Consider the following 27367-nt stretch of genomic DNA (forward strand, 5'->3'; position numbering starts at 1 on the left):
ACATTTCAAAATATTTCAGGTGGATGATGTAATTATTAAGCCAGAACTTTGGAAGGAATGGCTCTGGGAGGAAAAATAAGCTTAGAACAAAAGTGAGAATGAGATGAGCACTATCCCAATCTGTCGGCATGAGCAAAATCCTAAACTTAAATCATATAATGATTTTGTAACTGTAGTTAGAGGTAGCTAATAACAGCCGTACCTCAGCACCGTGGAGTTACTTCGCTTAAACTCCGTATAGTTGCAGCCAGGAATAAGGACACCTCTCTCAGCCGCAAACGCCTTGTTCACCCGGTGCTTCCCACAGAACGAGGTCCCGAGGCCGCCTCACCACACGCAGGGCGGGAATTCTGTGGAGAGCCCGCCACAAAATGGCGGCGGCGGCGCTAGGGCCCAGCAGGCGTCCCGGGGCGTAACCCCCCACAACGTGCCGGGCAGGGGGCGGGTCCCACCACCCTCCGCCCCGCCCCACGCCAACGGCATCACACCCGCACGGCTCCGCGCCCCGCCCCCGTGGCCGCGCCGCACGTCCCCCTCTGCTCTGACTGGAGGCCGGCGGTGTCAATCTCGCCCCTTCCCCAATCGCCACGGCGGTCTCTCCTTGCCCCGCCCACCACCCGCTGCCCCGTTCCCCCGTTCCCCTTCCAGACAGTTCGGGGCTCGCCGGGGTCTTCGGCTTCGTCGCCGCGGCCCGGTCTCGGTGCTGCCGAGCTGGAGGCAGCGGGGCAGCGGGACGAGCCGGGGGCGCCCAGCCGGCCCGCCTGCCAGCCGGGCCCAGGGCAACGAGAGGATCCGGCGGCGCCCAGCCGGTCTGCCGGCGAGCCGGGCCCGGGGCAGCCGGAGGGGCGTCCTCGGCCGCCCACCTGTCTGTCGCAGATGGAGGCCAGCCTGACGTGCGCCGTGTGCCTGTCCCTCTTCGAGGAGCCGGTGACGCTGCCCCTCTGCTCGCACAACTTCTGCCGGGCCTGCGTGCTGGAGTGCCTGGCCTCCGCCTCGGCCGCCCGCCTGCAGCAGCAGCAGCGAGGCCAGGGGCAGGCCCGTCTCTCCCGTGGGGGGCCGGGGCCGGGCGCTGGCGGCGGCGCGGCCGGCGCCCGGGTGTCGTGCCCACTGTGCAGGAAGTTGTGCCCGCTGCCCCGCGGCGGCGCCGCCGCGCTGCCTGTCAACACCACCCTGGCGGAGGTGGTCAAGCTCTACCGGTCTGGCGCGGCAGGGGCCGCCAAGGCCGGGGAGGCAGAGCAGGGGCCGGGGCCCGGCCTGCTCTCCCCGCTGGCGCTCGGGGGAACCTGCCAGAAGCATCCGAGCCGGCCGGTGCAGCTCTACTGCCGGATGTGCCGCCAGGCGGGCTGCGGGCAGTGCGTCTCTGAGGAGCACCAGGGCATCTTCCACTCCGTCAACCTCATCGACACCGTGTACCAGGAGGAAAAAGTAAGCGCGGCCCTTCCCCTCCAGCCCCAGGGCTCCGGCTGGGAGGTCGGGCTGGCCCGCAGGGCGTCCCGCCGGGCCCGTGGTGCTCTTCCTCAGAGAGGGAGCGAGGGAGTGCCCTGCTTTGAAGCAGGACTCAGGGTTAGTTTGTGGGCTCCCGGAGTGCACCTTTCCCCCCCTGCCGTCAGGCTTCATACACCACATACAGGGCACCAGGCGATGTTACAGCATCAACAGATCTCTACCCACTTTACCAAAGCACCTGAAGAGTTTGAGGGGTTGGTTACTTGGTTGTTTTTCAATATAGACTTGCAGTCTCTGATGAAAAAACACACTGATGCTAAGAGTGTATTACGCATCTGAATCCAGTTTTTCCAAGTTCAGGAAGATACTAGTGCTACTAACACACAACCCCACCCCCCCAGAGATCCCTTGTTTATAGGCTTTCTGAGCTGGCATACAAAATTTAGGTCATAGATAATTACATATTGAGAAATAGATGGTTTAGGTAAGTAATAATTTAATAAATGTAAAACCAAAATGCATTCCTATTTGCGTGAAGAAAGCAACGGCCTGGCCTGATGGTTGGTCGGCTGGTTGTAGTCATAGTAGTTGTAATTTTTGCCAAAATAGCTACCGTTTAGGTAGAATGAGCTTTTCATGCCCTATGCAAATTGGGTGCAGGGTGGCATGTCATACAGCAGTTCTGCTGTGTAGTAATTGAAGAAACTGCAGGGCAGTGATGAAGACTATAGGTGTAAAAGTTTAAGTACAGCACTGGCTGTTCTTTCAGCCAAAAGTTGGTTTTGCACTGATTTCCCTCCTGCCTCTCCCATCACCTATTGCGTGTCACTCAGGAAACCAGGGGAAAACATTCTTTGTACTCGGCTTTATGTAAAACTTAGTGATACTGTGGTGAGGTAAAGGAGGAAAACACTCAGTGTTTTCCTCACTGAGTTTATCGCTCAGTGATAATCTGAATTTAAAATCAAACTGAATTGACTCAGTTATGGACAGCTTTCTATTTGATCAGTCTGAGGCATTAAAAAAGAAAGGGTGAATATCACACAGTTGCTTGTCAAACTGGAATAACAGCATTAAATCTTGTATTGTGATAGATGTGTGTGAGAGGGGAGAGGTTAAAAAAAGTGCCGAGGGAAACAATGCTTTAACTATAAAGTAACCCTGTAGCCATTCTAGCAACATGCATTGTAGATGAGCCTAAAAACATTACTTTGAGAGAGAGAAATAACAAAAGGAAGTTTGTGTACTGATCCAGGAAAGCATTAAATGTTACTAAGTGATGTTTTCAGTCACAACCTTTGTTTAATGTGTTGTACAGAACATTCCATGATGTGATTCTAGAGAACTACTGAAACGTATTTATTTTATGGAGTGGATAAAGTCATAATAAGTGTTTCAATTGCCTTGCAGGTAACTTTCTTCAGCAGTCTGAAAAAAATTAGAATAATAAATGAGAAGCTGATGAATGAAATCTCAAGTCAACCTAATGATACGGATGTGAGTTACAGATGCTGGATATTATTTTTATATATGTACATAAGTATACACATGTCTGTTTCTCTTCCTATGATAGGTTAATCACAACATGGAGCATACTGGTGCTTCTTGTGGCATAGATGTGCTCTGAGCTTAGTTAGGGATGTGACTCCATGTAGACGTTGCTACTGCATTTTCATCTGGTTTTATGTTCTTGTGCTTCTAGATGGCACTGAACAATGATGCGGAGATAATTGCACTGGAATTTGGAGAAATCTTCAAAACTCTGGAAATGAAGAAACGGCAATTGCTAGAAGATGTTGAAAATCAAAGGAGTAAAAAAGAGAAAGAATTTCAGATTTGGAAAAAAATGAAGGAAACTCACAAGAAGACCATTGAGAATTTTTTGAAGGATTGTGAAAAGCTTGTCCATGAGTGTGATCCTCAGCGTTTCCTGGAGGTGATGGCCTTTCTGTTATCGCATAATGAACCTCAAATGTCATGTAGAGCCTGCTATATTGTAGATTATGATTATGATAATGACTGTATCAGTCAACAAACAAAAAATAGAGACTAAAATTATTTAACACTTAATACTTTTGTTTATAACAGTGTTTTTCATTTTAGAAAAGCTTGAAAAGCTTTCTTTGCAGCTTATTATTGGTATTTAGTGAATTCAGTAGACACTTATTTTCTTCACTGAAAACTGATTAAATTAATATTGACTGTACAGCTGTTGCTGTAACACTTGCTATATTATGCTACCAGCTGTGAAAGTAAGCTGCCTTGGTGCTGGGTAGGGAGTCTTTTACTGCCTTCAAAATTGTCTCACATTTATTTGTTTTTTCATGTTTATTTTCATATGTTTTGTGTATTAAGCACTTCCATTGCATTTTTAAGCTTGTAAGACATTAAAAATGCTTTTTGAGGAAAGACTGGACCCCGAACTGATAACTTCTCTGTGCTGCACCCTGGAGTACCATATTGGGATACCTGAGCTAAGGTGATAATACTGATTCTGAAACCTGCTGTAAGCTTTGCACCGAGGTGTGCAACGGAGATAAATCAGTGTACTCAAAGAGAGCTTAGGTACTTGTGACACATGCTGTGCTACATAGAAGTCTTCCTCATAGTGTTTAAGGGAACTGCAGAGGAAAAACAGCGTTTCCAATTCAGAGATAAATGCTAGAGTAACCCAGCTTAATCTTCACTGTTACCTAGGTTAGTGTTTCATCTCGTTTATGTTTAATGCTGTGGCTGCAATTGTATGGAATTTAGGCAGATGGTAGATATAGGGCAAAGTACTTAAATAACTACTGAATTTTGTGACATCTTTAACCGAAAGGCTAATGCTTTCCTAAGAAACCACAGCATATTGCTGTTTTCTACAGTGGGTCTTTTTGCTGCCTTCAGATAAATGAGAAGCTCTCTTGGAGTTTGACTAAGTTTCTGGTAGCAACCCATTATCCAAAGTAAAAGTGACTCTCACTTCTGGAAGAAACATTCTGACTCCAGTGATTAGTATGCTTTAAACTTAGTACCTTCCTGCCTCCCCCACATAACAGTATACAACTCATTTCAGTGAGGTGGGGTTTTGTTGTTGTTTTGAGATTCAGTACGGTGAGGTCACCAGGTTTTTACAGGGAAGCAGCAAGTCTATAATCCAGTCAGGTTTTTTTACTTTTCACTACTTGTTCTTTGGGAAGTATCCTTTTACTACAGTGCAGTGCACTTCATACTGACGTTATTTGACAGATTTTTAAAACTAAAAGATAGCTTTCTTCTTTTTTTAATCTCGGTGTAATAGCATCTTCAGAGCAGGTAGCAGAGGCTTCTCTCACCAAAAAATACAAAACAGTCTTTCATTTGAATGTTTACAAATATCTGAGCATCTAAAATGAATAATCATATGGGTCATGATTTGAATGCCTTCATTTGGCTCTAAAGGAGTTCTTTTTGTCTTTAACACAAAATATTACAAGATAAGTCATTGTCCCAGACATACTTTTTTTTTTCTTTACATTTGGCTGCTCTTATTTTTTTCTTTCCTTTTTTTTTGAGTGTTAACAAGTTTATTTCCTATAGTTCTGTAACAGGAAGACAGTCTGAAGTATTTTGGTAAAGCAATAATCTCCTTCTTTTGAGAGTTGTAGGAAAACTCATTCATATCTTACGAATTTTTATTTTATTTATAGGTGGCCTGTGGCTTGAATACAAGGTATATTTAATTTTTTTCTTTTTTTTTTTTTAGTTCTGTAGTGTAATTCTAAGATTAAAAGCGAAGAAAATAGTTACTTTGGATATGGTCAGATTCAGCAACTTAAAATAAAAATAGTATTTAGTAGTTAAGATATAATGCTTTCAGATTTTTGGATGCTCTGTATTCCAAATTTTAGGAAATGGGTCAAGAATTTTAGTGATCTGCTATCTGGGATTAAAGATAATCAATCTTTTGAATTGTCTCCCTGACAAAAATGGAGTATAAGAATTCATTAATACACGGTGATTGGCTATTTTTAGCTATCTTACGTGAACTCAGGAACACTGAAGCATGCCTGGAGCTTTTACAGAAATCTTTAAGACTAAAAGCGTATATGGACATTTTGCAGTGTCTTCATTTTTGTGTTTGCTGTGCACATACCCTGTATAATTCTTTCTAAAGATTGTTAATTACATTTCTTATCGCTTCTATAGCACAGTTTAAGAAAGAATATTGGAAATGGAGTTCTCTAAAATGTTGTGGCTCAGACCAACATTAGCAATGCCCTCTGAAGAAAGGGTATAATTTAGATGCAGGTATAGTACACTAAGAAAAGTGGGATTTTTTTTAATCTTTTTGCTGAACTACAGGCACTACTTCTTGCAATATACATTGTGTATGAAACCTAATTCAAATGAATTGTTAAGTAGTAAGTTTTAAGAAAAAAAAAAATCTAGGAAACTTGACATTTTATTGAAGACTTACTTTTTCTGATTTCTTCTCCCTCTTAGTGATTTCTTTTTAAAATAATTTTTTTGTATTAGGCAGGTGTAATTTTGTTACTGGCATGTGAACCTTAAGAAAAGTGTTTAAGTTTGGGTTTTTTTTCCTTTTCCAGAATGAAAACTCAGCTTGACCTGATGAATATAGCATCCAGCTATGAAAAACCGCCAGAATATACTCAAAAGAAGATGGACATCAAACCTGTGGTTAATGAAATCTTGGCTTTGAAGTTAATGCCCATTAGTGTAGGCATTGTTAAAGGTAGGGAAGAGGGACTTATTATAGGACAAGGTTTGGGAAGTCACTCTAAGAACTTGCAACTTGTGGAACTAATTGCTAATAAACAATCTGCATGGCAAAAGTATGCAAGTGTTCAGAAGGCAACTGAGCAAATTGAGGGATGATAAATTCATTGAGGGCTTTTAAATGCATTTTGTCAATGTGCTTTCTCTAGAAGGTCCCTCGGCTGTATTTTTGGAAGCTGGAGGAAGCGTCATTATAATTTTTCTGTGCAACCAGTATCACCATTGTTGGAAGTGTGTTGCTGACCTAGACGGGCATTTGTTGTAGTGCAATACGAACATTAACTACGCTCTGATTAAACGCTTTTACCCCACCGGAGGAAATACTATGTTTTGTGTCAGGGCAAGCATCTCCAGGCATTTAGAAAACTTCTTATGCAGGCCCTGAAGTTTTGACAAGTACTAAGGTCTCACTTAGGCCAATATACTTTTGTTCTTTATTGGAATCTCTTTAGATGCACAGGAACTGTTCAGTATTTCCCATACTTCATATGCTCGCCATCGGTATTTTTGTGTTCTTTCTAATAGATCTACCTTCTGGAGGAAATGAGAACTTGACAAAAAATACTCTACTTAAAAATAACATAAAGCAATGGCAGGAGCAGAAGAATATACCCAACACATTTCTTGTAAGTTATTGACTGTGGGGTAAGAGCACTGTACTATTTTGTTTATTTTGCTTACCAAAATGAGCTATAACATCTGCTGCAAAACATTTTTCAGCCTGTTGCAGGACAGGAGGAAGCACTAGCAGACGGTAGCAGGATCTGTACTCGCTTAATGTCAATATCAGAAATGTCAGCATTTCAAAACATGAGTCATGAGGTATGATTGAACATCTGTTGTAAGTATGGCTAAGTTACTATTTGTTATGACACAACTTTCTAAATAGCTTTTATAATCTTTTTTTCAGTTTTCTTAATGGAAAGGTACCCTTCTGATTCTAGAACGTAAATCTGACTAGGTTATTAAAAGCTGTCAGGATTTTACTCTTTTCTTTTTTCTTCAGAAAGCTGGACCTTAATCTTACTGCTAACTTCTAATATTTATTTTTATGTTTTGATGTGACTTTTTGAGTCAAATCTGTAGCTTTCTAATCCAAATGAGCTTCTGTTGCCTGTTTGAAGAGGAAGTCATCTGCCTGTATTCTGTTTTCTGAAGATAATAGAATTCACTCTTCTAAGACTACCTAAACTCGTGATAATTTGACACGAAACTGAATCCAGTCTCTTTTTTGTTTCATTTCCAATAGTCTAGTTATACAACTAGATTTTTTCACTTAATAGTAGTTCAGTGTGGGTGGATGAGTATTGTTCTGTACAGAATGATTCTAGTTATGGTTAGTGAAGCCTGGCTGGCAGTGAATCACATAATGTATGTTCTAAGAATAACAATGGCAGATGATTAAATGAAAATGTTGCCGATGTCCTTTAGATATAGAATTATTTCTCTTTGCCTGTATTATTTTGGAGAACGTCTGTTTTCTATTCCCACTGAGAATGTAAGTTACATAGTTATTGTATCTAGTTTAAAAAAAAAAAATAATTAAAAAAAAAAACCCAAACCCAACACTTAAATTGGTTTCAGATGGTTATTTTTCATGACAACTTGAGGATTTGTCCCTTCATGTCTAAGCTAGTATTTTTAGCTATTTCTGCTTAAATACAGTTTTCTATAGTCTCCTATTTGAAAACCTATTTTGTCGTCAGGGTTCCTTGTGTATCTTGTTCAATTGTTTTTAAAGAACTCTTTCCATAATGACTTGTGCTCTGTTGCCTTCTAGCAGCAATAGAAAAACACATCATAAATGCTATAGAATATACAAAAACTTTTCTTCAGTGTTAGGACTGTATGTGAGTTTTGTAACCTCTGAATCCACAAATGCCAATTTACTTAACAGGATTTTTTGCTGTAATTGTAGGAGTTGCGTTACAAATACTATATGGAACATCAGAAGCTCACCAATGAGTGCAAGACACAAACTTTACTTGCAAATAGAAAGTATAAATTTGTAACTGCTGAGGCTTTGAAGGATAGGTCTTCAGGAACTCCTTTTGTATCTTCACCTACCAAAGCAAATAGCACAGATAAAGTTAAAACGGGAACCCTGCAAAGAGCAGATGGCTTTGAGAGAAGCTTTTCTGGAACCAGTAATCACAGCATCCCATCCACAAATACAAACTTTTCTGAAAAAAATGGTGACTTAAAATTCTTTCATGAGAGAAGTTCCCAGGAAATAACCACTCCAGCCTTATCAGAAAACTCTAAAGACTTAGCAGTTAAAGAAAAATTGCCAATGCAGGCATCAGCAGTTACTGTTTCCAACAAAGTGGACACAAACTCTAGCACTTCATCTGGCCTAAAACCAGCAGCATCAGTAGCTGTTACTGTTTCAAATTCAGAATTTATAGATGCTTCTGCAGAGATGCTTTCTGCTTCACCTTTTGCTTTTGGCGCATGTAACAACTCGTTACCAAGATTTATTAAAGAAGCAGGTACATTTTCCTTAAAAAAGAAAGACAGGAAATATGTTTTCCCTCAATTTTATCTGGGAAAATGTGATCGTGCAGATAAAACCGATAATGAGGATGAAAGCAAATTTAGAAAACACAGTCCTGTAACCAAAACCACAGTTTCTGATGCTTCAACCAGTCCTAATTTAGACTCAGCAAAAAGTGAGAAGCCAGATTTTTTGTTTCCCTTTGGCAATTCAGAGAGAGATTGTTTTACAGGATTGGGAGTCAGCAATTCGTCTAAGGTTTTACCGTTATCCTCACTTTTTAGCCAATCTGAGAAGCCATCTGACAAAAATACATCATCTCACATGAGAGAAAAAACACTTTGTGCAAAGGAAGCTGCAGAATGTGGTACACAGAAGCCATCTGTCTCAGGGGAACAAAAAGCTAATGCCTCAGAATCCATCACGACTGTAGCTTGCAGTACTTCAGAAACCAACGCTGCAGCTGGGGCGAGTGATGTCTCCGAGTGCCCCCTTCTCCCCAGTAATTGTGTATTTTCCTTCAGAAGTAACTGTTTTCAGTGGCCTTCACCAGTATTTTCATTTGGAAGTATTGTCAGAAATACCTCTGACTCACAGACTTCCTCTGCGTTTTTGTCTGGAAATGGTACTGAAAAAATGGAAAAAGAGATGCTGAAATCTCCTGACAAAACACCTCTAAATGTAGGGAAGCCTGTATCTTCAGAGTGTGCAGAGCCTGCTTCTAGCCGTAGTCATCCAAAATGTGAAGGTTTTCTGCTTCCCATGAACTCACCTAAGAAAACTGAAAGTGCAGAAATACTTGTGGATAGTAATTCTTCTTGCAGTCAGCCTTTATGTCCATTTGTGGTTCCTGTTAAATGCGAGAATGCATCTTCCACTCAACTTACTATTACAGCAACAACACAAGAAGAAACAAAGGTAAAAGATGAAGAAAGTGAAACTATGTCTGAAAACAACTGTCCTCAGAGGGAAGATGCACCTGAGTCTGTACTGTTTCAGAATGCAACTTGTTCTGTGCCTGGCACATGCGATGATCCATCTTCAGGAGGTTCTGTGCTTACGCTAAATGAGGCAGGAGGAATGCCAAGTGACAGCGACTCTGACACTGAGGAGCTAAGTCAAACATCCACCTCTACTGACACCAGCAGCGCATCAGAATATTTTTCTGTTGCTGAAGACAAAGTATCTACTAGAAGAAAATCAGAGACATGAAGAGACAGTGAAATGGAAGATAACTTATACTTAAATAAGCTGGAATTGAATAAATGCTACTTAACACATTAAAAAGTGGGGATACTTGTGATTTTATAGCTGTTGTTCTCCCTGATTCTTGCCAATTAGCTATCTCTGTTAGAAACACAATTGCTTATCAGCAAGTACAATGTCCTAAAGTGATTTTTGTAGTACAAACCCAAATTGAAGAAACAACCAAAAAATGTTTTGTCCTGTTAAAGACTTAAGTATGACTATATATGCTGTATCTTTAAGAATGCAGACCTTCCCAGAAATGCCCCTGGGGTACGTGTGGGTGGTGGGGGACTGAGGTGTCCCAGAAAGCAGGTCCAGTGAAGCCTCAGCAAGAGGAAGCAGTATGTTGCTGTTTCGGTACAGCAGCACTTGCACCAGGGTTAAATCAGTAAGGAGAGCACAGGCAACAGCCTTCTCCTAGGGAAGGGCAGGGAGGGAGCAGAGCCATGGGGAAAATAAAGGATGTTGGACGGCATTACTGAAAACTGTTTTGCGCATCTCCCTTTGGTTGTTTTCTTTTTCTGTGATGTATTTGATTTGTATTGAACGTGCAACTTCTAGTGTGATTTCAATAATTTCTCTTATGCTTTTGAAATTAAGACACCACATCAATGTTCTTGTTATACACTGCAGAAAGGAAATGCTGCCTTTATGAAAAGTAACCATCGCAATTATTCTCAGTTCCTTTTGGCACCAGTTTGGGAAACCACGGACAGATAATAACTTGCTGTTTTGATGAAAGCATTAGGAGAATCTAGCTTTTAAAATACAGAAGTCTCCTTTTAGAATTCGTGTAACAATAGGAAAAAAGGAAAACAGCACTTCCTACTGCAAGTATTAATGATCCAGAACTCACTGAATTCTTAGTCTGTGAAATATGATACAAAGTGAGGATAAAAATACCATCTTTTCTAATGTATTAACCATTTTTTTGCAGCTAAGAGATAATTGTGCTTTAGCTATTAGAATAGGCAGATGGTAGTACTATTTCAGATTAAAGCACTATTTCCTTTAGCATTCACTTTCCAGCAAGAGCTGGTGCCAGATTTTAAATAAACTAATCCTGCATTAGTTAGACATGTCAACTGGCAAGTATTAGATCAGAATGTTTAATGTCCCTTCAGAATTTTTCACTGGCAACTACATAGTAGTCTTAAAAAAAATCCAAATTATCTTTGTAACTTCATAAGAGAAATATTACTTAAATTTAAATCTCTGCAGGGCTTACCAATATACTTACTGTGACAGAATACTTAGAAATACTATTCTTGGTTTAGGAAACATTGATGTAACTTTAATTTGGTTTGCGTTAAATTCTTGGCCTCAGTTTTTCTGTGGCAGTGCATTCTTCTATTAAATGTGCTGAAAAATAGTTTCTAGAACTTATAAAACTTAGTAATGTTCCCTTTGCATCTGCATTACTGTAAAGAAGGTGGTGAAAAATCTCTTTATTGTTAGTTTTATACTTCTTTATGTTCATCTTCAGAGGAAACTGAAATACAGTAAGATTTAAGAATTGTTCTGCTTTTATCTCTAGATACTCTTTTCATGTTCTGCCTGTGTAGGGGGAAAGTGTTAAAAAGGTATTAAGTTAAGTTACTGGAAGACAAAGGCTGAGCATGAAAATGGCAGAAAGTGTCATGGATGGAGGTTGATCTCACTATAATGAAAACGAGACAAATAGAACAATTTTAGAGAGACAGATAAGGAATCTATAAAATTTGTTGCCAGTAGGTTGTAGAAAATGCTTGTTTTCTGCTACAGTGACTGAAAAAAAAAAATCCTAATGAGCTAGGGTTATTCAGAAACCCTACTGAGTTTCTTAAAAATGCTTATTTTCAACATACCTTCTGTTCATTTCTATTACAGTGTTTCAGAAGAGTTTGATAAAGTTAAACTTTAAATGACATGCTTTTTGTCTTTTAGCAAAAAGACACCATTATAAAATCATGAAGCAAATAGACTATGATGCACTATTTTTAAAAGCAGAAATAGTTGGCATATGGGTTCAGTACAGTCCTAGGACTGCTTTTCAAGCATGGCAAGTTGTTGTCTAAGTGCATTACAGCTCAGCATTAAGGTTTTACAGAGAAGATAAATGTAAAGCCAGATGTTTTATTTACAACTGGTCACACTAAAATTAAGTCCACACAGATGTTAAATCAGTGGAATTATTGATTTTTCTGATACTTTCTCAAGTTGATTCCTTGGTCGTTTTGACTTAATCACTTGTTGATCTTTCACTACAGAGTCATTACTAAAAGCTATAACAGGAGTGAGGTGCTTTTTATATACAGTATTAAAAGTGAAATGTTGCCTGCTGTTACTAACGCTTTAAGAGACGTTATAGTCTTCAGCATACCTGAAGTACCCTGTGATAGACCTAATCAGTTTGGTTTTCACCCAGGATTTCATGCTTACTCATCAAATAACTGAGAACACAACAAGACCAATTTCTGATTTTATGCCTTGGTCAATTAATTGTGTCTTAGCTAAAAAGATTACTCCGTTTGCATCACAAAACATGAACATGGAAAGGTCTAAATAAGGTCACTTCTACCCTAGCTGAGGAACAGTTGTGCAAGATTTATCTACATATGGCACAACTTGCAGGCAGTAAAGAATAATTTGAGTAAATTTTATTGTCCAAGCAGAGTTAAAGCAGTCTTTTCTACCACTATGTTCCATTTCTGTTATAATTTTGTTTCACACGTTAAAAAGCTGGAAGGAGAAAAGAGTTTAAGTCAGTTGATGGTAGCTCAGCAGCACTACCTGACTACATAAAGGTTTCCCCCCTCCAATATCTCTCAGCAATACATTGCATGCAGTTTAACGCTGCTTGAAGAGATTTCAAGTCAAAGACTTTATCAGTGATGGTTTGATGAACACCAGAGCTTATTCAGAGAAATGGGATTCTGAATGGTCCTCAATGCACATTTTGTTATTACCAATAGAGAATAACTTCCATCACTATCTTGGTCATCGTTATAAAATTGTATGTGGCAATGAGGACTGTCGTCAAAGCCTGATTTTCCTATCTAAACTTTAGTATGTGTGTGTATATTTTTTCAGACTACAAATAGACTAAAATGTAGCGGTAAACTGAAGAGTTTTCAGGAATAGTATGAAAATACTGCTGAAAACTCTTTTCCAGCAAAAATACCAAGAAAATAGTTTGGGAAACCTATTTTACTAAACTCAGTAATTTGTCTTGCGAGGGACTTTTTGACAAGTATGCTAGAGGTGTCCTGGATCTTTCTGACTCTTAAGGATTCAAGAAATGAAAAATGAAGCAATTCTCCATAGGGTTGGAACATTTTATTAATCAAACTTCATTGTACTGATACAAACCCCTCTTTATACTTAAAAGTTTGTTGACTAAAATTGCAGACCAGTTTAAAAGCTTTTATAACAGTTCATGAAGGTACTACTTCATAACTTAATAGAAACCTTGGAAAATAATTAGACCTATTTATTTGATTATAATTGCCAAAATAATTGCTGAACATCCTTCACAAATGGGCTGAAAGTTTCCAATGCTGTCCCACTGAGACGCTAATCTCACCAGGTGTCAGAACTGTGACATTTGTTCAGTATATTTCTGAGAGCTGTCTTAACATACATACCACTGCCTAAAAAAAAATAAAACATGCAATTACAAGATAAGTGTGATTACCTAGTTTTGTAATCTATTACAAACAATCATTTTGCTGATATTGGATCTGCTAAAATTTCAGTGTGTAAAGGTTAATTTTCTAAAGTAAGCTTTGTATTACTAATATTGGATATTACTAAAGCTTTATTATGAAACTCAGACCTAGTCACTTCCTAACTTAAAAGGCAGCTAATCTCTGTGGTAAAAGGAGTATGTACTGCTGCTTTCTTTTTTTTCCTTCAGGTAACAGACTTCAGTTTCTCTTCATAGATTGCACCCAGTTGCCGAAATGCCAGTAGAACGTTATCATTTGGATTATCACACAGTTCACTCAGTGATGTTCTGGGTTTTTTTGAAAAAAAAGAAACAACAACAAAAAAATTGTTTCATTTTAAGTTGCTTTCGAGGTGAAATATGTATTGTATATTAAAAAGCACAAGCATATCATACCCAATAGACTTAATGAGGAGTGAAAAATCCTTGAGTGCGTAGTAAGCATCTCTTTCATTTAACCTAAAGAAAGAAAACATTTAAGTCGATATGCACTATAACATACTGTTTCACCTTTAATAAACCCTACTATTTAAGTTGGGTAAGGATGCAGAGAGCATCTTGCACGGCCACAAACACTCACGTACTAGTTCATTAGGATTACTACAGAATATCTATAAACTTTAAATAATTAATTATGCTATAGAGGCCCATGGTTCTATAATTACACTAAACATAGAAAAGACTCATGAGTAATGTTTGGAAAGATAAGATAATTTATTACTATTATCTTGGGAACATGGTTTCAACTGTTTGCATAACTAACTTGTCACAAGCTAAACTGGAATGCTATGCTTCAGATGAAACTGCTGGCTAAATTGACTAGGAGATAACGTAAGCCTTCTACAGATGATAAAGACCCTACATTTTGCAAAAAGGACCACTGATTACTGAAAAACAACTTAATAAGCTGAGATCCTAGAAATTAAGAATACTACATTAGGAAAAAAAAAATCAGTATTGTGTTGAAAATAATAGAATTATAGAATGGTTTGGGCTGGAAGGGACCTTTAAGAATTACCTAGTCCAACCCCCTTGCCCGGAGCAGGGACATCTTTCCCTAGACCAGCTTGATAGAATCAAAGAATGTGATTCTATAATCAGTGTATTTCCTCATCTCTTGATAATGTGGTATTAGTGCCAAACTCTGCTATTGTAACTACAACAGTGCACGGAATGTGCATTCTAACTGTTCTTATTAGAATCTTCTTTGAAGAGCTTACAAAAAAGCAGATAAGATTATATATTCCCAACAGCACCCTCAGGGAGCAGAGGTGGTATTTTCTTACTCATAAGTAAGTTACTGGCTATGAGCATGAAGGCAAAATAAAGATACTTGATAGAGTAGTTGGGAGATGGATCTTGGGGTTGAGCTTTTTTGAGCTGACGTTGGGAATAAAACAAGTATGTGAATACCTTCATTTATAACTGCAAGCTAGAAGTTTTTATAAAGGGACTGATTTAATGAACAAGGTTACAGAAGGCCAGTGAGATTCAAAGGTGAAAGTGATAATGATGAAAATAACAAGACATCACATTCAGCAGGCACATCTCTAAAAGACTGAAGAGGACAACAGGGCTGTAAATGGTAAGAGCAAAAGAAAGAAAATCTCATACTTAGCTTCTGAGAAGAAGGAACAGGAGATTGATGCAGTTTATAAATTGCTTAATTTGGAAGGTGAAAGCGTCTCAAAGACAGATTTGGAGCTCTATCAAGTGTAAGAGCTTGACAGGCTCTTCAGAAGTGGGTGTTTTTTTATTTAATCAAGATTTTTTCACAATGAACAAAATCAGGAATGTCCCTGAATTGAGGAAGCCCTATGCGGTCCTCTAGGAGATGGTAACATAGCAGCATACAGATGACAAAAGCTTGGTCAAATAACAGAAACAGATTAAAGGAGGAATCTGTGATCAGTGTTAGAAGAAACAGGCACAAGAGTGTGCAAGAAAAGATTAAAACTCCAGTTTTGGAAAAGCAAGAGCCTAAGTGACCCAGGAGGAAAGAAGAAAGGAAGACCGCATGTACCACAGGTTTAAGCATGAAAATATGATGAGATATGGCGGTCGACCAGCTTGGGCACAGAGTTTTTGGTAGCTGGTGGGTTTTTTTCCTTTGAAGAGTATGATTGAATTATCAGGACAAGTAGCTAAATGCTTAGAAAAGATTAGGAGAACAGGAAGCATTGAAGCAATACTGACACAAATACTGAATTACTGGCAAATTTTGCTTTGCTACTGTAGAAGTCAGTTTTCTATGACAACAGCCTTCCTGTAACAGAAAAGAGTTTATGTTTTGGATGCTGCAAGCAATGAGAGGTAGTTTGAGATCATGCCACTGTTTGGTCAAAATAACCTGTGTCACTGAAGTCAAGACTTCCCATTTATGGTACAGGTTGGAATACCCAGCAAATACTTTACAGCTGTTGCCATTGGACTTCACTATAGTATCTGTTTTATTCTCATTAAAACATTCAATTAATCTAATCATATTAAACAGCTATTCCATCCCTAAGTTCTGGAGGGAGAAGGCTTTAAAAACAAAAATATATCCTTATGTACCATATTGTAAGCAATGCCGCATATTTTAAATGGTAGTCCATACCAGTTATCAGTCAAGGAACCATTCTTATAAAAGTCCAGTGCATATGCATTGAGTGGCCTCTTTCTTCCTTGATTATCATACTTGTTCAAATAAAACAGGGGACAGTTTGTGACATTAATTCCAAGAGAACGTAAAACAGCCTAAAAAAAAATAGAACAATCTGCTGAATAGCTATTGTAGTTTTGTGTATATGCCTGTTTTTTCAAACCTACACCTCTAGACCCACACCTGGAAATTTCCACACTTCTAATCCCGGACCAAACCAAAAATCTGCACAAGTACATACGGGCTGTAAACACAAGAGAGAGTTTGTTAGTAAAGTGACTTACACTGCCAGTGCAGCTTTGGGACGTTCTGAGTAGTTTAAGTTTGACTAGGTGTCGTGGTTTTGGCCACTGGATTTCTCTTTGAGTTTTAGATGGGGATTTTTCCATATGCATAGATCATGTATTCAGACTCTCTCACTGATGCTTTGAATGTATTAATCAACCTTAAGTGTGGAACATTTTAAGGGTGAGGGTGAATTTCAAATCCCCAGTTCCTGGAATTCCATTTTTCCTACTACAGAACTATGAGGCGTGTGATAATTCCCTAACATTCCTACAAAGCCCATGTAGAATACTGCAGGAAAAGGCAAGTCGACAGTCAACATGGTGATGTATATTACAATTAAGCTAATTCATATGCTAACTAATATGATCACTGAAATCCTAGTTGAGAAGCAGCTGATCAATGCAATAATGCATCCTTTTTCTAGGATCCTTGAGACTACTGTCATTGATTTTCAAAATAAATTAACTCCTTACATGGAGAAAACAAACCGTGAATATGGTCTGAATCTGAAATTTTAGAGTCATTTACTTGTCTCAGAGTCAGGAGGCAAAGAGGCCTTGCAAGAAAGCAAACTATTTACAGATTTTTTTTCCTAAATCCATCTATTCTGTGTTTCTTGCACTGTGATAATGTGGTGCTACTTGGTGCTGATTTAATTTTGTTTTCTGAGACCATTCAAATTGTTTCTCCGACAGAGTGACACTTGAGCGCAGTGTCATCATTACAGAGATGCAAGCAAAGTGTAATAAAAGATTATTTTTATTGAAATGTAATAAAATTCTGCCCCCCATAAAAAAAAACCAAACTTACTTTATTAATTATCTCCCCATGAAATAGATCGTTATCAACCACTCCAGATAAGCATGCAAAAGGTGAGATGGCAGATATGCTTTTGGTGTTGTCCATCAAATAAGATGCTAGTTCAGAGCCATGCCAATTCTTAGATGTAAAATCTAGGAAAGAAGTTTCAAATACAACATAAGGTATGCAGGCACAAGCTCCCTTTCAGCAACCTATTTCAAAAGCAAGAAATTTTCAGTTCAGTAGATAGTGACAGGAAATGGAGTTAGTCTTCTAAATTTAAATCCTTCTTGATACACGTTTGTTTCTTTTGTTCTTAAGAACGTCTATACAATTATTTATAGTATATAAGAAAGAGCTTTCTAGTGATGAGAATAATTACATCTCAATCCCCCCTTCGCAATTTAAGCCTTTCTCCTTGACTCAGCTGTGGCCAAAATTGCTAACAGCATGAAGTTGTGCCAAAACCAAAGGGAGTGTTACTATTAGAACACTTATTTTACCTCCATCTTTTATTCTGTCCTACACTGAAGAAAAACAGGTTTTTTCAACTTGTACTTACAGGTCTTAATAGCTAGACACCTAATAATCTTTATTGCTCTTCTCTGGACTCCCAGCCAACATTTTTCTTGAAGAGTGGAGCTCTAAAGAATGAATATTGTAACTGGAGCCCTGTTAGGGTTTAAGTATGTGAAGGTTATCACATACAAGCGCTCTGCTTTATGCAACCCAGTATGAATTTCTGTTTTTACAACAGCATGGCATTTCAGTTGGCTTATGGTCTGCCTGTAACTTCAGTCACTGCCTGTAGAAGACCTGTCTAGTTATTTCTAAATATATTAGTACTTATAATTTTCCTTTTCTAAATAGAAGCTTATTCTTTCTTTGACATTATCAACGATACTTTCAACCCTTATGTTGCAACCTCTTCTGCTTTGTGTTATTGTAAGTATGCTGTAGTTAACACTGTTTATGGCCTTCATAAAAAAAATCTGAGCAGTTTGACATATTTTTTTTGCAGCCTTGCCCCAAGTTATGGTAAGTAACTAGAAAAGTCTCTACCAACTCTTGAACTGGACATGGTTTGATCTTGTATTTCTTTTTGTGTAAATCTCTGGGAAAGTGTTTCTTTCAAAGTGAAACAGCTTCAGCAAAAGGGGAAGAATGCAACCATATTACACCTTTTATTTAATCAAGAAACTTTACCATTCAAGTAAAATAGGAAATTAAATTTCCACAGCTCACATCCTGGGTAAAAGTAGCATTAGTAACAGTAATATATATATAAAGGAATATGTATCCTGAAAATGCAAGGCAGCCCATGCTTTGCTCTTCTAATTTGGAATTCCACCATTTTGTAATTTACAGCTCTTAATTTCCTACATTTGTCAGGTAACATATCAAGCTGTGGGGTCCCTCCATTGTTAAAATAAGCAATCTTAAATTGAACATGAAAAAATAGGATTTCACTGTAGTGTTGATAATGTTATACCATTATGTAGCACTTTCCAGTGCTCTGTACTTGAAATGGAAAACTGCTATTTACCATCTCAAGCCACACGTAGTATTCAATCTTGTTTTGCATTCACCTTACCTGCTTATTTCCCCCAGTCCCTCACAACTGTATTAAGTTCACATCCATTTTATACAAAACTTTATGATCTTTATGACTTGAAACTCAAAGCAAATGATAAGATATGGTAGCTTCTAAGGTGATTTGTGTTTTTGTTTTTTTTTTTTTATTTGTACACAGCAGAAACTAAACAAAAAAAAATAATCACCGTACCAGTGTTGGAAGAAAGGATAAATAAATACAGTTATCTGCTATAATTAAAGAGCTTCCTCAATGCACAAATAGTATTTTTGAGGGCACGTTACTTTAAGAGGAGCTAGGCAATGGGATAGTGGTATATTACATTGCTTTTATATCTCTCTTCCACAAAGTAACATGAGATTGTTGAGTAGTTAAATATTTTTCACCCAGTCCATGTTGCTTGGTAATTTTATAGTCATGCCTTTTCATATTGCTTTGGTTATTGGCCATCGTTTATTGGCATAAGTAACTTAGTTGATTTAACAAATGGTACAATGTTTTTCTTTCACTTCAATCTTAAGGCTGTTCAGATGTTGAAAATCTAATTTTTGTAAGATTCTGAAAGCAATTGAAGTATTCGAGGATGTACAAATGCATTGATGATTAGATAAAAAGGCTTTAATTCAATAATTACACTTAATGTATTTTTTTCTTTTATAAAAGAGTCCCTTTGATTTTTATTTCCTCTACAAAATAACAAAAGAATAGCAAATAAAATTATCCTTTTCCTGTACAAAATTGTATCTCTTTATTAGCATGAAATTGTATTTTTTTATTAGCATGTCTGAAGTCACCATTTTTCTTTACAAAGTAAGAATTAAACTAACTTTCCTAATAAAATCAATTTCACAAATTATAAATATGCATTATTTTTCACCTCCTACCTGTCTTTGACAGTGGAAGTCTGTATTCTTGTTCCATATCTGCCAGCTTGGCAATTGTCAGAAGAAAATGAGCAAAATTTTTCTCTACTTTGGTGTTGTACTCATTTACAGCATCCGCAAAGTCTTTTGGCAGATCTTCTAGAAAGACCTGAAATAACATACACTTTATTGCTTAATTCAGGTAATTTCTCCAAAAGTATCAGTTCTACATTGGCATATACATAAAGTATTAGTACACACGCAGCATATTAGTAGAAAGAAGGAAAGAGTACAGCCGCAAACTTTACCCAACTTGTCAGGCTGCCTGACCATCTAGAATTAACGGATCTTAAAGATGAGCATGAATTTCATGCAAAAAAAAGTTATGGAAGATTAACAGTAAGTATAAAATTCATAGATTTTTAGTCACAGATTACATGGCAAACAGCTCTATTAAAGATGTTTCAGCTAGCTAAAAATGGACTTTTGAAAGGCTGCCTTTCCCAGATGTTGTTTTGCATAACTTAGTGTTCAACAGGTTCCTTACCAACACGACAGACTGATCCTTTGCTGCCATTAGCCACAGCAGTCCTGTAATCTCTCCTACATGACCAGCCACTTTTCAGACATAAATAACATTATTCCTCTTGGAATGCTTGCTGGAAACTGGCCACATAAGTATCTTCATCTGGAGTAAGTTTCCTTTGTTGTTCCAGCCATAGCTGTGTCCTCCAAAATTTTAAGGATTTGCATAGAAGAACCAACAGGAGCACATTATAAATATTTCACTTTCTGCCTGTACCCATGGTGGGTTAACTTTGTGCGTAACTAATGTTAATGCTCATCCTACAAATATTGTCCTATTTTTGGAAAAAGTCCTACACCTACCATGTAATGTACCACAGAGCATGCTGGTGTCCTTCTAGGTATGTGTCACAAAAAGCTACAGCTCCTCAGACAGAGACAAAAGTCTGTCAAAGGAGAAGAAAGTGAATTGCCATTCGGGGAAGAGATACTTGAGTTGTATTGTATAAAGAAATGCTGTGTCATTTATACTTTTACATTTTGTAATATCATGACAGTAACTGTATAAATATCTGTCATCACTAAAACATACTTGAATAGTCTGGTACTTTTCATTTAACCTGACAGTCAACTGCTGCTTCTTTGGTTAAATCAAGGCTTCTTTATTTTAATCCAGTAAGTACTTTTTTCATTCATTCTAGCTACTTGTATTGCATGTAGGAGGCAAGGTGTTGGCAGAGAGGAGTTGCGGGTGTACACAGTTCAGTGCTCTCTGCTATGAGAAGCAGCCAAGGGCTGCCCTGTGACAGACACAGCCAGCTCCAACGTCCCCACCACAGGACAGAGCTGAGCCCATCAGACGCAGGTCCAGCACCTCTGTGAAAACTTATTTAAAAAAGGGCAAAAACATCACACAGGCAGAGTAAGAAGCAGCAGTGCTCATACCAGGATAAGAGAGGAAGGGAAGGAGGTGCTCTGGGTGATGAACCAGAGATTCCCCAGCAGCCTGTAGCAGAGACCACAGTGGAGGAGAGAATTCTCTGTAGCCCTCTCAGTGGGGACAACCGTGCTGGAGCTGATATCCACACTACAGCCTGTCAAGGACCCCGCACCACAGCAGCTGCATGTTTCCTGAAAGACCTACAGCCCACGGAGAGCCCACACTGGAGCAGGTTAATCCTGAAGGACTGCAGTCCATGGAGAGGCCTCACACTGGAGCCGGGGTGATGTGTAAAGCGGAAGGAGCGGCAGAGCAAGCTGTTAAGAATCGATCACAACAACTAATTTCTCAGCAGCCCTGCACCACTTGGGATGGAGGGGCAGGTAAAGGAGTCGGGAATGAAGGAGTAAAGTTGAGGCTGGGGAAGGGGAGGCAGGGGGAGGTGGTGTTGAAATTTTTATTTTTTGTTTCTCACTACCAAAATCTATTTTAATTGGCAAAAAATTACTTTAATTTTTCCCAAGTTGAGGCTGTTTTGCCAATGATCATAACCAGTAAGCAATCTCCCTGGTTTTGTTTCAACCCGTGGGCTGGGTGCGCAGCTACATGCTGGCCCACCAGGCTACTGTACATCCATAAAGACGCTAGTCTAACTGACAGAAGGAAACAAATTCATTGAAGCGGTACACAACATAAGTTAGCGTAAAGAACAATGCTTTCTCTACCTTTGACTGGCAAGACGTTTGTTTATATTTCATTGAGCAAGCTGGAAGATGCTTTCTCCCAAATAGGTTTGCTAGAATGAGGACTAGCTTTTCCAGGACTTCTTCTGAAAAAACAGTTGAGCCTATGTCAAAACAGAAAGTACTTGGGTTAAATATGAAAGTGTAAAAAAAAATAGATTTTTTTTTGCTTAAAATAAACAACTGCTAGTCAGGAGTTTCCTTCCCAGCTGCCATTGTCATGACAGAGATTATGCAAAACCATGTTGGATAAAGATCAACTCATAAAAAACCTCTGGTAGATAATTAAGCAACTAATACATACAAATTAATACCATATGCTTACACATTCACATATTGCAGCATATCTCAGTGCACAGAATGGATTTTACTCATGTAATGAGACATTAGTAGACCTTAGTTTTTTTAATTTGTTGATATTCAGAGTGGTCATCTATCTTATTTGTTACATGGCATTCAAATCTTGCTCTGGAGTCAGAATTATTATTTTTAGTTTGTATAGCACTCTTCTACTTTGTCAGAATGTTTCGCAAACAGCAAATTCAGGTTCATGACACTAGCATTGCCATATCTGTTCCTTGGCTTTCTCAGACAGAAATATAAGCATATACACACAATGTAGAGGCAGAGGCCAAGCATATGAGAATGAAGGTCAGGCAAGCAAAAGGTGGCAGCAGCAAGGAGGCACCCAGAAAATTTCAGAACCATTGGGACTACAGAGCCTGCCATAGACTGTAATTAAGATGCATGGAGCATTATTTACCTTTAATTGGCTGGCACAATTTGTGGAATAAACCTTTCACAAGAAAGCTCGCTAAAACAAAATTTGAAGGTTCGTGATAGTACAAATGTGTCACAAGTCCAGCAAATCCTATGGGGTTACCTTCTTGATCCAAGTAGCCCTGTTTAATTTAAAAGCAAAAAAAGCTTAGTTGTGAAAGATGAACCTGGATATGACATAAATATAAAACAGTTGCATTCAGAACAATAGTCATTCAACCTAATGCATAGGTATTTATTGAGACCATTCAGTTTCCAATAAAAGGCAAAAATTTGTCCTTACTGAAAAACAAGCCACCAACTATTTGAGTATTTCCATGATATCTTCATCTCCCTGTGCAAAGCATAGATCTTGACCTCATAGTTTTAGTGCTAATTTAGATCATTTAGATCAAAGTAAAATTTGATGCAACTTCCATTAAAAAAAAACCACATTAACTCAAATGTTTGATGGGATAAAAGCACAGCAAGCAGTGATCTGTCAAATATGTTGCTGCAAGATATTTGGGTGCTAGAAGCTTACATGGTTTCCAAAAAACAAGTCAAACTCATGGAATAAAACTCCATGAAAGGCTATAAATGCCAGGACACCTCTCCTGTCAGAGATCACTCTGGATCACGTCCTGGAAGAAAGTAGGGAGTATCCTGAGAATCATCATCATATGCTTGCCTTTTTTTTTTCTTTTTTTTTTAATACAGTTCCCTGGAAAAATTATTGGAGACAGGGTACGTGGACCAGGTTTTGTCCAGTTCTTATGCTAACAGTAACTTTTTGGAAATGTTACTAATCTCTCTTGTACACTGACTAGATTCTTCCCTTCAATGGGAATACCAGACTCCTAGTCTAACATACAAGGGTCACCCAGCTGAGGAGGCAGGAATGTTGGTTAGGGCTCCTTCTGGGAACAGGACAGGGAAATTTGGGCTCAGATTACTGGTGCCTCTTACTGCCTGTAGTTCTGGGCTGTAAACCAAAATGGAGTAATGAAGAAAAGTTTTCCAAAATGGTACCCATCAAATTGAAACTATTACTATGGATATATACACCACTAATTTTCAGTCTTCCCCAAGACCTACTTCCTAAGTTTTTGTTAGAGATATAATTTCTCCCAGCATTTTGTAAATCATGTCAACCTTAGTATGTTTTAAACAGCTATCATTTCACATGCATGCATCTTCATATACAATATAGATGCACAACTCTTCCTTTGCTAATCAATTTGTAATCACATAAACCATAACATAAGATTTTCCCTATTGAATCTATTCCATAACATAAGTTTGAGGTTAATTTTGAAATTACTTATAGCACTCTGATTTTATCTTGTTTCATTAAATTTCTTTCTAACAGGAAGAAATAGCCTGTTGCTATGGAATGTAAAAATACATGGTTCTTTAAATGAAAGCATACTAACACAAACAAATGAGAAACTGTGGATTTAAGGACTACCCTTTATGAGAGCAAGTTAAAACCTACCTCTTTGATAAGAAATTGCAAGGAAAATATAAAATAAATTTTTAATATTTCAGCATATCTTTCTTTTCTGAATGACATCAGTGAGTGCTTCAACACTGACAATGCCTGGTCAAACAAACAGAAAAAAAAATAAACACAAACTAAGAAACTCAGGGTAAAAATACTGGGTGGGGATTATGTTGTATTTTTATTTAAATTGAATGCCTAACTCCTGGAAATGCTTGTGAAAAACTCCATCCTCTGTCAGACGTGTGTGCATTTTCTAAATTTATGCTGAGGTTTTTAAAGTTAATCACATTAAATTCGTATAGAGATCTACATGACAAGGATTTAAATATAATTAAACTAAAACCAGGAATTTTTTGAAATTACTCCTTACACTTTAATACCATTTTAATATTTTAGTACTCAACACGGAATTTTACCGATTTATTTTGTTATCTTAAGAAGATATGTCTGAATTCGTTCAGTGAGTCCTTGAAAATAAGTGTCTATATGCTGGAGTGGATGTAAAAAACAGATCATCTGGAGGTAAGCGTTCCTTAATAATTACAAGAGGACATCTCTGACCAATTTGTAATCATGGTTGTTTATGTAAATCACTGCATTAAATGGCAACAATAAGAATTATTTGATTCCAGAGAGTTAGTATACGTATTTAAACAAGTGAGTAATAGAATTTTCTCATTGTTTTAATTGAGATAGCATTTCATAGCTCCCCTCTTCCCTATGGAAACATATGTTCACATCTTTTCCTCAAATAAAGCTGAAATTTTAAATATTGGAAGACTTTCTGATTCTCCAAGTTAATGGAAATACTGCATGGAATAAGATTCAGTAAAAATACCTTCCTGATAGTAGCATTATTTCTGATGATAATATTTATTGCAAAGAATAAATGCATGAAAATGGACAGCACAATACTGTGGAGAAGATGGCACAGGTACTAGAAGCAGTACACAATTTCATTTGGAGGCAGACTGCTTACTTCTGAAGTGCATGAATTTCTGCTCCTGTTAAAAAGACATTATAATTTAATTAAATTGCTATTAATAAAAAAGATATTAAACCTTTGCTCTGGCATCTGCTTTGTCATCAGCCTTTGCAACCAACAGCATGAGTCTCAATATTAAGGTAACATTCAGAGGAAACTGGCCTTTCAACTGAGGTACATTGGATTTGATAAGCCTTTCAATTTTGGGCAGTGGGATATCATAGAAGAACACATTTCCAATCATATCTTGTCCCCGTCTTCCAGCTCGTCCTGACAACTAAGAATAAAAGATTGAATAATTATATTATTAAAATAATAAAATTATTAAATTTTAAGTAAAATATACTTAAGTTGTATACACTGGTACCATGTATACAGTCTTAATAAAGCATTTATGAAGAATTATTAAAATAATGTGTGCAAAATATGTTGTACCTCAAATATATCTGGTTTGCAAATGTGGTGGGTTTATTTACTTTTTAAAATATGAACTTCCAAAGTTGATAGAAGACCTAAACACTGGCCAGGATACTTACATTCTCTCACATGTCTTTTAAACATTTATATATTTTTCAAGGTAAGTTTTAACTTAATTTATACCCATACATCAGCTTTATTTTCAATTCACATTTAGCTCTGAATTATTTCTGGGTAGATTTGGGGCAGAGGTAGTCTCAGTATGAATGAAGAGCAGAGAATGTGAACAAGAAGTAGAGGGAAGGTGCCTAAGGGTGTATTCCCTTGCTTGGATCATGTCCTTGGTCAGGTCCATTGTAAGGACTTAGCTCTTGTACCAGATGATGTGACAAAGCTGGAGTCATATCATTTATGTGCAGCAGATGGGAGATGCACATAGGTCCGGCTACTGCACAGATTCATTCGCACTCTGACACTTCAAAGCTACCTGCCAGGTGATACCAAAAGCTGTATCTGGCCTATATGGCCTTTAATCTACTGAGCAATTGTAATACTTTCATTGCTGAAACAGGTCTTTTGACTACATACATTATTTGTGGGCTGGCAGTTCTGAAACACTGGTAAAAATCACCCTAGCTAAAACTATTATTGTCACCAAAACGAACAACTAGAACTCAGAACATACCCAGAAGTATACGTAAAAGAAAAGACATTTTTCTGATTTTGTGTGTGATGACAGCTACATGTGTACTGTTCTTGTAGTAAGAAGTAGGTGTTCTATTTCCATACCTGCTTGTAATGTAGGGTGTCTAAAAAGACAGAATCTTCAGCAAAGACAACAGATTTACATGGCATGTTGATTCCCAGACCAAATGTTGAAGTAGCTGTGACTACCTATAAAATATCAAACGTGAATGTATCTATTAGAAATGGCAATATCCAGTTTAAAAAAACCACCTGTAATACCCAACTTATACCAACAGGAATGTTACTATCATTTTTCATACAGCTAAACTTTAATCTGATGAATTTAACAGAGCTATGAACATACATGAATTTCACTCTTTAGTGTAGTTCATATAGCTATTACATATGCATATTAAACTTTTGTATCCTGAAAGTTTATACCACATCTTTTGTGGAACACAAATTGAAATAATATTGAAATTGAACACAAATTGAAATATTCCATGAAGACAGTAAAAAATATCATAATACTATAGAGTTCATTTAACAAAAAAACATTGATTTGGCTGCTGCAGTAAAAGACAATAAAAAATGTTTCTGTAAATACATTAACAACAAAAGGAGGGCTAAGGGGAAACAGAGTGACAAAGGCTGGGGAAAACACTGAGGTACTTTATGCCTTCTTTACCTCAGTCTTTAACAGTAAGGCCAGTAGTTCTCTGGGTACTCAGACCCCTGAGCTGTACAATAGGGATGGGGGAGCAGCCCCCATAATCCAAGAGGAAATGGCTAGTGACCCACTACACCGCTCAGACACACACAAGTCAATGGGGCTGGATGGGATCCACACAAGGGTACTGAGGCAGCTGGAGGATGTGCTCACCACACCACTTCCCATCATTTATCAGCAGTCTTGGCTAACCAGGGACATCCCAGTTGACTGGAAGTTA

The 27367-nt window shown here is 38.0% G+C and overlaps 2 protein-coding genes across 2 annotated transcripts in view; one reads left to right on the forward strand and one right to left on the reverse strand.

Moving 5' to 3' along the window:
* Window positions 1-628: 628 nt before the first annotated feature.
* LOC141743254 (uncharacterized) lies at window positions 629-10015 on the forward strand. The gene is made up of 8 exons (XM_074586945.1): window positions 629-1425; window positions 2857-2943; window positions 3149-3382; window positions 5118-5140; window positions 6021-6166; window positions 6736-6836; window positions 6931-7032; window positions 8129-10015. The coding sequence occupies exons 1-8, from the start codon at window positions 877-879 to the stop codon at window positions 9917-9919; spliced, it is 3033 nt and encodes a 1010-aa protein (XP_074443046.1). The 5' UTR covers window positions 629-876; the 3' UTR covers window positions 9920-10015.
* Window positions 10016-13731: 3716 nt separating this feature from the next.
* DDX60 (DExD/H-box helicase 60) overlaps window positions 13732-27367 on the reverse strand; it is a 52104-nt gene continuing 38468 nt past the window's right edge. The window contains 10 exon segments of the mRNA XM_074586944.1: window positions 13732-13952; window positions 14061-14123; window positions 16264-16403; window positions 17407-17549; window positions 19876-20023; window positions 22045-22166; window positions 22826-22964; window positions 24320-24424; window positions 25390-25590; window positions 26520-26624. Of these exon segments, the coding sequence (XP_074443045.1) occupies window positions 13850-13952; window positions 14061-14123; window positions 16264-16403; window positions 17407-17549; window positions 19876-20023; window positions 22045-22166; window positions 22826-22964; window positions 24320-24424; window positions 25390-25590; window positions 26520-26624 (1269 nt within the window). The 3' untranslated portion in view covers window positions 13732-13849.

The sequence above is a fragment of the Larus michahellis genome, chromosome 5 (genome assembly GCF_964199755.1).
Source record: "Larus michahellis chromosome 5, bLarMic1.1, whole genome shotgun sequence".
In the NCBI taxonomy this organism is placed as follows: Eukaryota; Metazoa; Chordata; class Aves; order Charadriiformes; family Laridae; genus Larus; species Larus michahellis.

Coding starts and splice junctions, on each gene's coding strand:
- LOC141743254 (XM_074586945.1), top strand. CDS start 877: ATGGAGGCCAGCCTGACGTGCGCCGTGTGCCTGTCCCTCTTCGAGGAG. Junction 1,426..2,856: donor CCGTGTACCAGGAGGAAAAA/GTAAGCGCGGCC, acceptor ATTGCCTTGCAG/GTAACTTTCTTCAGCAGTCT. Junction 6,167..6,735: donor TAGTGTAGGCATTGTTAAAG/GTAGGGAAGAGG, acceptor TCTTTCTAATAG/ATCTACCTTCTGGAGGAAAT.